Source organism: Tachysurus vachellii, chromosome 15 (genome assembly GCF_030014155.1).
Source record: "Tachysurus vachellii isolate PV-2020 chromosome 15, HZAU_Pvac_v1, whole genome shotgun sequence".
Lineage (NCBI taxonomy): Eukaryota > Metazoa > Chordata > Actinopteri > Siluriformes > Bagridae > Tachysurus > Tachysurus vachellii.
This window is the reverse complement of record NC_083474.1, coordinates 3,291,943-3,303,063: the sequence shown is the minus strand read 5'-3', so window position 1 is coordinate 3,303,063 and position 11,121 is coordinate 3,291,943. Positions and strand designations below refer to the sequence as shown.

At 40.8% G+C, this 11,121-nt stretch overlaps 3 protein-coding genes across 3 annotated transcripts in view; 2 read left to right on the top strand and 1 right to left on the bottom strand.

Annotated features, from left to right (window-relative positions):
• Positions 1-2,628, top strand: part of LOC132857821 (pre-mRNA-splicing factor 38B-like) — a 4,931-nt gene extending 2,303 nt beyond the window's left edge. Inside the window, exons 3-4 of the mRNA XM_060887893.1 lie at positions 312-521; positions 2,533-2,628. Of these exons, the coding sequence (XP_060743876.1) occupies positions 312-521 (210 nt within the window). The 3' untranslated portion in view covers positions 2,533-2,628. The remainder of the gene's footprint in view (positions 1-311; positions 522-2,532) is intronic.
• Positions 1-11,121, bottom strand: part of LOC132857816 (eukaryotic translation initiation factor 4 gamma 1-like) — a 796,411-nt gene that overhangs the window by 493,901 nt on the left and 291,389 nt on the right. The window lies entirely within an intron of this gene.
• Positions 5,472-11,121, top strand: part of igsf11 (immunoglobulin superfamily member 11) — a 78,372-nt gene continuing 72,722 nt past the window's right edge. Inside the window, exon 1 of the mRNA XM_060887890.1 lies at positions 5,472-6,101. Within this exon, the coding sequence (XP_060743873.1) occupies positions 6,047-6,101 (55 nt within the window). The 5' untranslated portion in view covers positions 5,472-6,046. The remainder of the gene's footprint in view (positions 6,102-11,121) is intronic.

Here is an 11,121-nt window from a genome sequence, read left to right as displayed (position 1 = left end):
CTTGTGCAGCCGTTAAGGGCCATCTTGACCTTGTTGCCATCATGGCTGGCTTTACCATCTTCTATTTTGCAGCCAGTCTTGCCTTAGTCACTGTTAACCACCAGGTTGTTCTTCCTTTAGCAAACTCACTCAATCCCACTTCTGCCACTAATGTAGCATTATACCTCACTATGCAAAGAGATGACACTCAATCAATTTGCAATCATGCAAATTAGCCCATGCTGTGACACAGCACAGCCACAACACATTCTTTTAGAAAGGGTAAATAAAATGATTATGTTGACATTATTTATGTGATCTCTCTTTAACAGGACAAAGAAAAATGTAAAGAGAAAGATGGATGTAAAAGCAAGGAGCACAAGAAGCACAAGGAGCATAAAGAGTGTAAGGGGCAAAAGGAGCATAAAGAGAGTAAGGAGCACAAGAAGCATAAGGAGCACAAGAAGCATAAGGAGCACAAGAAGCACAAGGAGCACAAGGGAGGACACAGCTCCTCATCCTCCTCCTCCAGTGATGATTAGGTAACAGCCTCTGACCTCTAGTATTGATAGGTCTTTGATGCATCACTTGCCAAATGCTAGCATATGGCCTGAATATTTTATATGAACAAGATCACAGAACAATTATATTTAGCAACCAGCTATGATGTACATTAAGAAATGTGCTAGCTAAAGAGCTAATTGGCTGTTTTGTTCAATATAACATTCAATAACACCTGACCGAGCACTCAAAGGTGCTAAACACTGACAGCATAGCAAGCCTTACATGTTTAATCTGAAACAGAAGTACCATCTAACTGTATTTACCACAAAGACATCAGGAATGTAAAGAATTTTCCTCATGGAGAGTTTTACATATGGCACAGTGTAGTATCTCATTAGCTCCTACTGTTGCCGTGTTGTGCTACTTGCAAAAAATATTTAGCTTTGCAAACATAGCAAGGCTAGCTCGCAAATGTCAAAAATGTGTAGGAAACTTGCTCACATGACTTTAATAACTTTAGACTTTAGTGCTGTGACATGACATTTCAAATCGTTAGCTGTAAACAAACATTTGTGCTTCAATAAATATTTCAATGAGTAAGTTTTAGTTGTAAGCCAATTAAATGTAGCATAGCTATCGTAATAAAGGTTTTAATTAGCACTATTTAAATTAGCATTATTTAAATATTTAGTGAAATATTTGTGAACAGATTAGATTAGCTTGTATGCTATGTGGGGGGCACGGTGGCTTAGTGGTTAGCACGTTCGCCTCACACCTCCAGGGTCGGGGTTTGATTCCCGCCTCCACCTTGTGTGTGTGGAGTTTGCATGTTCTCCCCGTGCCTTGGGGGTTTCCTCCGGGTACTCCGGTTTCCTCCCCCGGTCCAAAGACATGCATGGTAGGTTGATTGGCATCTCTGGAAAATTGTCCCTAGTGTGTGATTGCGTGAGTGAATGAGAGTGTGTGTGTGTGTGTGTGTGTGTGTGTGCCCTGTGATGGGTTGGCACTCCGTCCAGGGTGTATCCTGCCTTGATGCCCGATGATGCCTGAGATAGGCACAGGCTCCCCGTGACCCGAGGTAGTTCGGATAAGCGGTAGAAGATGAATGAATGTATGCTATGTACTACCTGTGTAGGTTGAGGCTAAGAGTTTAAGAGAAATGCAGCTAAATACAGCACAGTCGTTCTTTAATACGAAGGGATTTGAAACACAGGCTCCTGCATTAGTTATTGTTCGCATCCTCGTATCATGCAAAATGGAATAACAAAGGAGCTTCTTTGTTGGGTTTATTTATTTATTTTTTAACAAATGATTTAGTGAATGAAGCCTTCTTTCTTTTTGTAAGAAAACAGGGAAGAGTTCTTTATAAGGGTACAAAGTGATAGTTGCAGGTTCAGTGCTCATAATTAGCACAGGCGTGTCCTGATTTTAAAGATAAAGTTGTTGTAAAGGTCAGACTGGAATGGGGCTTGAGTAACGACGTTTCCTCCTGAAAGAGAGCTGAAGAATCTCTTAGAAATTGATGTGAACGGCTTAATGAAGAAGGCAGACTTTTTGAAGTTGATGAGCTAAATGCTAATTCACCAGCTGTTATCAACACTGATCTTTGTGTTCTTGTACAAACATTAATAATAGTGTAAAACTGTCAACCCATTTTATTCACAATATACAGGAAACTTATAACTTATTTATAAATATATTTATTTTAATTAGGTATGATGATAATTTCACTCGAAAATGGAAGATGGAGTGTGTATGTGTGCTTTCTTTGGCTTGCCACTAGATGTCACTGTTATACAGCAGCAGTAATTTCTTCAGTAATCATATTTTCTTAAAATTGAGATGAATAAATGTATTTATTTACACTTAAATGTTTTTTTTAAATATTATATTCCATTATTTCTTATTTTTTATGCGATTCTTCTTCCTATTACTTTATAAGGTTATATATTAAGAAATGTTTTTAAAATGAATTCTTTTTTATCATATTTTAAAACAAATAATAATAAAGAGGATGTTTAATAACTGGCCTTATTATCTTTCTTTCAGGAAAACACCTTGGCTGAAGAAAGAACTATTTCTCTTAATAAAATAATTCCTGATATAAAGTTGTTTCGATTTCTAACAATAAAAACATCTAAATAATTCTCTAGTTGTTTTTGCACATTTAGCTCAACATTGGTATTAGCAGTTCTGTGAAATAGTGTTTGCCCTCTTTACTGTCTTGGTGTAAATGTAGTGGTGAAGTGATAGGGTTAGGTTTAGAGAGAGAACGCACTTCTCTGTTTGTCCACATGGTTGAGACATTTTACCTTTTTATACACATTATATGAGCAACAACAGCATAAAATCACACACTAAATGTCACACTGACACTAAATCTTTCTCTCTCTCTCTTTTACTCTGTGTGTTTTGTGTGTGGTAGTTGAACCCTTTTTTTTAAACATGGCTATATATAACCGCTCTTTGTAAATTTCTTTCTTATTCACACACATTATTCAGGCTTCTCTGCTTTTCTAAATAGTCATTTGTATAAGTCGCTAATACATTCCAGAGCTGAAATAAAAGTGTGATTAAAACACCTCTAACTCCGACACTTTGAAAGAGCAGGCTCATCAGTAGTGCCATGTCAGTATCGGCACTTCTGTCACATCCTGTTAGACGTGCGATCCTTACATGTCAGGAGAATTTGTGTCCCTTGGAAATGGACTGATCTTTGACAAACAACTAACCCCAGAATATCTGGTGAGGAAAATCATCTGGGAATGCATCAAAAACTACAAAGTGCATGGGCCTTTGATAGACAGATCCAGAACTGCTTGCATGAACAGAGGCAGAACGAGAGACAGACAGGTCTGCAGATATTTTTTATTTGAAAATAACAATAACTGTCAGTGTAGAAAAAAACTACTTAATCTGCACACCTGGGCTTTAACATCTCTTTATTGAGCTGACTACAGTAAATTTGGGCGCACACACACACATACTGTACATCCATCTGTCCCTGCAGAACAACGTGCAAAAAAGCTGAGTATTAATTCTGCTGATGCAGCTGTGAACTCTTCAAATGAATAAACTACTGATGAAACTTTTAGCATTTTATGCTGCAGTACACTCAGAGAATGCATCCCTCTCTCCCTCCTTCCCTCCCTCCTTCTCTCTTTCCATTTGCTGTGGTCCGAATCCGAGTGAGATTGTTCCTGGCTCCCTGCAGCACTGCTCCGGTTTCAGGCTGACTAAATGCTATCAAACACTCGATAGGACCCTGATGTCTTCCGATTTTTATTGTTGTTTAATATTTTGATGCTATTATGCAAAGTAAGGAGTCCTATAGTACATGTCTGTCTGTAGAAACTAATAAATGTCATTATGTGTTTAATTCCTGAACAAGTGTGGGCACAAGTACTGGTTGAATCTCAGCACCTGATGCAGTTAGTCTGGGGTTTGGTTCTGTGCTGTGCTCCTGGACCTCCTGGACCTCCTGGACCTGACAGCTTTCACATTACCAATGTTACATTTGAACCATGTGATAAGTGAAAGAACTAACAGCTTGACTCCTGACTGTTACAAAGTGCAAACATCTCCTTCCAGAAAACGTCACCACAATGATTCCCCACATCCCACAACCAAATCTGTTTACTACACTGTGAATGAGCTGTTACTATAGAAACAATAACATATTACGAGTGCATTGATATAAACCTGTGAGTTGCAGCTGCAGAGCTGTCAGAGATGCTGTTCTAGAAAATTCAACACTTTCTAACCAATCAGGATCCAGAATTTAACAGCAGTAACATAGTGTAAACATTGCAGTTATGACACTGAAATACTCTCTCTCTCTCTCTCTCTCTCTCTCTCTAACTATCTAAGGTATGGGTGCCAGTAGTTCTGTCTGTCTGTCTGTCTGTGGGTGCCAGAATTTCTCTGTCCAAATGCCTGTCTGTCTGGATGTCTGTCTAAGAGTGCCAGTTTGATCTATCTGTCTGTCTGTCTCTCTGTCTGTGGGTGGCAGTAGTTAACTGTCTGTCTGTCTGTGGGTGCCAGTATTTCTCTGTCTGGATGCCTGTCTGTCTGGATGTCTGTCGAAGGGTGGCAGTTGTTCTATCTGTTTATCTGTCTGTCTGTCTGTCTGTCTGTGGGTGGCAGTAGTTAACTGTCTGTCTGTCTGTGGGTGCCAGTATTTCTCTGTCTGGATGCCTGTCTGTCTGTCTAAGGGTGCCAGTTGTTCTGTCTGTCTGTCTGTGGGTGGCAGTAGTTATCTGTCTGTCTGTCTGTGGGTGCCAGTATTTCTCTGTCTGGATGCCTGTCTGTCTGGATGTCTGTCGAAGGGTGGCAATTGTTCTATCTGTTTATCTGTCTGTCTGTCTGTCGGTCTGTGGGTGGCAGTAGTTATCTGTCTGTCTGTCTGTATAAGGGTGCCAGTTGTTCTGTCTGTCTGTCTGTCTGTCTGTGGGTGGCAGTAGTTATCTGTCTGTCTGTCTGTATAAGGGTGCCAGTTGTTCTGTCTGTCTGTCTGTCTGTCTGTCTGTCTGTGGGTGGCAGTAGTTATCTGTCTGGATGTTTGTCTGTCTGGATGTCTGTCTAAGGGTGCCAGTTGTTCTGTCTGTCTGTCCAAGGGTGCCACTAGTTTTATCTCTTTCTTTCTGTCTAAGGGTGACAGTAATCTATCTGTATGTGAGTTTTCTGATTTATTTTTAGGAAGAAAAAATGACGTTTATCTAGTGCACTATGTACCCTTTTGTGTCAATGATAAAATCCCACAATACACTGCAATGTACCTAATGAAGTACTAAAGCAGGTACAGAACAGCAGAATACCCACAATGCACTTCTAGCTTTGTAAGAAGTAGCCCACTTTATCACCTCTCTCTCTCTCTCTCTCTCTCTCTCTCTCTCTCACACACACACACACACACACACACAAAGTTTTTATTTCCTTTGCCACAAGGTGGCGTCATTTCCGCACCTCCCTCGTACCCAACCCTTCCTCCCGATGGCGTCACCGGCGTCTCCGCGGCAACAGCGGCAGGAGAGAGAAAAAAAAAAAGGTCCGTCTCCGGGACGCCGCGCGCTTCTCAGCATATCGGACCCGGAGCGCGCGCGGTCAGGACGCACGGCCATGCACTGTCTCGCGCTCTTACCCGGAGCTCGCGCGTGGTGTTTCCTTCGGTTTCTCGGGGTGCTATAAACAACAGTAGTAGTAATAATCATCATCATTATTATTATTATTATAAATAATACATTGTTTATCCTGCGGCGCGGACATGCGCCGAGCAAACGGAGCAAAAATAAAAGAAACTGCGGACAAAAGGAGGAGAATGTCTGTAATCCGGTAAAGACGGGATGCAAAGACAGAGGAGCGCGTGGAGATAAGTGGCACAGAAATGCAGCGGTTTCACATTTTTATTTGTGTTACTAGAATGAAAATCTAGTGTTATAGGACAAAGACTTGATTCATGCATTGGGAGTCATTTCCAACCAAGAAACTCTGGACGCACTGATTTGCAAAAATCAATCAAATCCAATTCTAAATAAACACAGAAAGATCTTAAAATCCTGGAACGATGCTGAGCACTCACAATTTATGGATTGCATGGCTGGCGCTCTTCTGCATGGAAGGTAAGGAATTCTGTTTCATTCCAAGTTCATGCATGCACGCTGAGAGGGAGTCTGCTTTTAGATTGAGGACTGTGTGTGTGTGTGTGTGTGTGTGTGTGTGTGTGTGTGTGTGTGTGTGTGCGCGCGCGTGCGTGAGAGAGAGAGATTTCAGGTGCAAAAAACACGCCAGAGGTTGCAAGGAGTTGCAGACAGGAATGCAATCAGATCTGAAAGTTGCACGAGGCCACGTGTGAAGGTTATATTTCCCCGGCTTTTAGTGTTATGTCTACATGTGGAGTTTAGTGTTATGTGTTTAGTGTTATGTCTACCATTGTGGTTGTGGAGTCTACAGAACGGGAAGAGCCAGACAGCGCGTGCTTGTAGTCCTGTAATCCTCCAGACGATTAAGAGGAGCTCAGTTAACCACGTGACGAGCTCGCGCTTGTAAGTTTTGTAGCACAGGCGCGTGCTTTAACGCTTTAATTTGTGAATCAGGATTGGCAGATTGTTGAAGGTGTAATGCAGTGATGCATAGAAACATGCAACGACTAACACAGGATGCAAGAGACTGAAAGAAAGTTCTAGCTCATGTCACATGACCCATGACCTTATAATACTTTTTAATTGTTAAAAGTTTTAAAATCTAACTTAAGGCTTTGTGGCACTCCAATAGAGTTTATTTAAGGGGGGAAGTCGTGGCCTAAAGGTTAGAGAGTTAGAGAGTGACTCCTAAGCCTAAGGTTGTGGGTTCGAGTCTCGGGCCGGCAATACCACGACTGAGGTGCCCATGAGCAAGGCACCGAACCCCCTCAACCGCTCCCCGGGCGCCGCAGCATAAATGGCTGCCCACTGCTCCGGGTGTGTGTTCACGGTGTGTGTGTTCACTGCCGTGTGTGTGCACTTTTGATGGGTTAAATGCAGAGAACAAATTCTGAGTATGGGTCACTGTACTTATGCTGTATGTCACATCACTTCACTTCACCTATTCAAATTTGTACAATTGTGAAGGAGAAGTCAGGAGGAGGAGGAGTCAGATGCCTTCAATGTCGTTTTATGTTTTTCACCGGTTATCAGTCGAGCAGGAGTTGAGAGCACTTTTAATGATTTTGTAGAATAATTTGTTCTTCATGAGTAAAGTATATTCATTCATTCATTCATTCATCCGATCTACCTCGGGTCACGGGGAGCCTGTGCCTCTCTCAGGCGTCATCGGGCATCAAGGCATCAACCCATCGCAGGGCACACACACTCTCATTCACTCACACACTCACACACTACGGACAATTTTCCAGAGATGCCAATCAACCTACCATGCATGTCTTTGGACCGGGGGAGGAAACCGGAGTACTCAGAGGAAACCCCCGAGGCACGGGGAGAACATGCAAACTCCACACACACAAGGCAGAGGCGGGAATCGAACCCCCAACCCTGGAGGTGTGAGGCGAACGTGCTAACCACTAAGCCACTAAGCCACCGTGCCCCCCTAGTAAAGTATATATCACTGTGAAACAGTAGTTGAGACATGTTCGATCAAACCAGTGATCAAAGACTTTTCAGAATTTGTCTCATACGACCAAATCATGGCCAAAATGGCACAGTGTTAGACTCCTGATGTCTTTCTTGTAGCTCTGCATCGTTCTTCAGATCTATATATGTATATATAAACTGGAGAAATTGGTCATCTTAGCATTTTTTTGAGAGTTTCTTTCCAGAATCGATGCACGGAAGATGAAGAAAAGCTACAAAAATCAAAGCTGGAACATGACCAGAATGCCTGAGGTTTAGTTGACTGTCCTGTTTTCTGGTGATCGATTTCTCTCTGGTCTATGACCTGCTACGTTGCGCTTCTATACTAATTAATCTAACATGGTCAATACCTCAAAATTTCCAATCCCAAAGCTACATGAGGTATGTGTATGTGGTTTGAGGTACGTGACGTTAGCATACAATACGTTTGAGGTCAAGTTACATCACTGTAAAGAACTAAGCAATGAATCTATAAAGTAAAATTCAACATCTGATTAGCATGCTAACACCACTACATTCAGGACTTAAATGTAGTTGATGAGCACCAAAGATTCTTCCCATTTATTTCACATGAAAGAAGTAGCATGAGGAATCATTAGGCTCTGTCTAGGATTCTGTCTGTTTTTTTTTTTTAGCATCTAGCATCTTCCTGATACAAAAAAAATCGACATTTGAGAGTGTCATGGTAAAACATTTGGTTGCTGTTGAAGGGTAAGTAGCTTAGCATGCTAGTAATCTTTGAGACAGTTCTGGGACACCAAGTTTTAGTTTCTTCCACCCTGATGGATTGCTTGTTTATATACAGAACATTTGTACTTATTTTGTCAGTGTCACAAGATCCTATGAAGTCTTTTATTTTATTTATTTATTTATTTATTTATTTATTTATTTATTTATTTTTTACTTAAATTGGAAAAATTACAAGCACAGAATACTTTCAAACTCATAGCAGTGAAAACACAAATGTAAATACTTTTTAAGAGAGCTGTACAAATGTTCCGCACACGCGAACGAAAGATGGCATTGTCTTGTAATGTCATGAAACGCGTCTTGAGCAAATCTGCGGAAAATCCGTGTAAATGAAAAAATAATTGCTTTGCAAAATCGCAACATTCTGAAGGGATAAATCAGACTGGGTTGAAAACATGCCAGTGTGTAGCATGATACATGATGTCTGTGTATATCATACATCGTTAATCGTTAATTTTTTTATCTTTTGTGCCACGGCGACTAAAGATGTCTGACGACAAAGTTGTGTAATCGTGTGAAAAGAAAATCTTATTCAGATCAGATTGCGAGCACTGCAGCTACGGAAAAAATCGGTGGACACGCCTACAAATACGGCAGTGATGATTCTTCTGAAACAAAACATGCTTATGAAGAGAAAAAAAGACTTTTATTGCTTCAAACTCACTTTGACAAAAAGTTGTGTTTATTTTTTGCGAAAAATGAATTCCAGTTATTGCTGATTTATGATGTAAGCAAAAGGCAAGAAAGTATCATAATACTGACAAGATTATTTTTGGGTCTCGTACAGATGTGCGACCAGGATCAGGAAGAATCGGGAAAAATGAATAAATATTCTGGAAAAAGTAATAAAACAGGACAGAAATTTTGTATTTATTTTTTTTAATTATTTATTTATTTATTTTTTTACAAAATTTTACAAAAAGAAAAAAAATAAATCTGTGAATACACTGTCTCTGGTGTTTCTCACATATTTGTTCAGATTTTAATTTGACGTAAGAAATTCCCTGATTTGGAAAGTGGAGCTTTCTTTTCGTTAGCTTCTCATAGCTAACTCCTGATCTGGATCTTAACTGATATTATATTCTGAGCTCAGTGTCATTCCTCTTCAGCTGTCACTCTCACTCTGGACCGGTGCCATTAATTTTGCATCCGCTGCCATTAATGGACAGGCGCGGGACAGGAAGAGCAAAGGAAGGACGACCTGACGAGGACGTGAGCGGAGTGAGACGTGAGGACACGAGCGGAGGAATTCTACTGTAAACTCCGAGACTGGACAGGAATCAAAGTTTGAAACTTCTAATAAAGATGCATGGGATCCTCAGAGACCGAGGAGATGATGGATTAGAGACGTGTGTGTGTGTTAGCGTAGCATTGCGTGGATCCTTCGAGGAAGGACTTAACTTAGGTGTGTAACATTTACTGATGCTTCATAATTGTTTTGTTTTTTAATTCTGTTCTGTGACTCACTGGTGAAATATCAGGCACAAGCCATCATCCTCATTTCACCGCTCATTGCTCTTCCGCAGCGACTAAATTGTATCTAAGACGTGGTTATGGACAGAAACGTCCCAGAATCCGATTGATGGCTTTAATGGCGTAACAACATGGCCTCACATCTTAAACACCTAAAGCTCTAAACATCTGCTCTGCTCTGCTCTGAACTAGTGTTTAGTGCCATGCGCCCCTCATGCCATCATGCTAAAGTGCTTTTTTTTCATGTTTTTTTTTTTTTTCTATCCTGCCTAAAAAGAAAAGCAGAGCATCTGGCCTGTACACGGGACAGATGGGAGTTTCCACCTCGATTATCTTTAGCTAAAAATAACCACATCCCAAAAATTAAAAGGCCGTTAGGAACGCTCCTAAAGGGCACGAGCAGGAGCGAAAGGAAGAGGAAGGACGAGAAGGGGAAGGAGGGAGGAAATGGACAATAAAGGCATCTCGTGAAATTTTATGGGAGAAAAGCAGATGTATAAATGATGCAGGAGATTCAAAACTTGCTTCGTTATTAGCGGCTAATGGTGTTAGCGGCTACGTTTGTGACTTTTTTGATGATGCGTTACTGTGAAAAACGCAGAGGTGCATTCAGTATGGGATCAGGACACTTCTGGTCAGGATGTTGAAGATTGAGCTTATGATTGGTTAATGGAGGTGTTGAAACTCTTTAGACCACGCCCACTTTTAATGTAACTCTTGAGGTCGCTTTAAAGTTATGAACACTTATGTAAGGTGTATGAAGGTTATATAACATGTTCAATGCCACAAAAGGATGTCTCTCACACACACACACACACACACACAAACACACACACACAAACACACACCAGGCAATTTCTACATAAAGCAGTTCGACTGCGGTGCTCTAAAAATACACCAGGTAATAATTTCACACTGCTGCTAATGTCGTTTTCTTCATCGCTCACAGCTCAGTAACGATCTAAAGAAGGAGAGCTGAACAAATCTCTCTCTCTCTCTCTCTTTCTCTCTCTCTCTCTCTCTATTTCATTTCTTTCATTCCTTCCTTGTTTCATTGACAGAAAATCCATTTTTCTGTGTAAACACCAGGCAAAGACTTTTCATCTTATTCAAAATGTCTTCACAGTTTTCACAAACAAGCCTTTACAAAAGGTCAAAGGTTGAGGGTGTGTGTGGTTAGAATTGGAACCCCCACCCCACCCATCACACACACTTACACACTCAAAGCACCCCCCCCCCCCCAAAAAAAAAATAAAATAAAGAAATTAAATAAATAAATAAAGAAAAATCT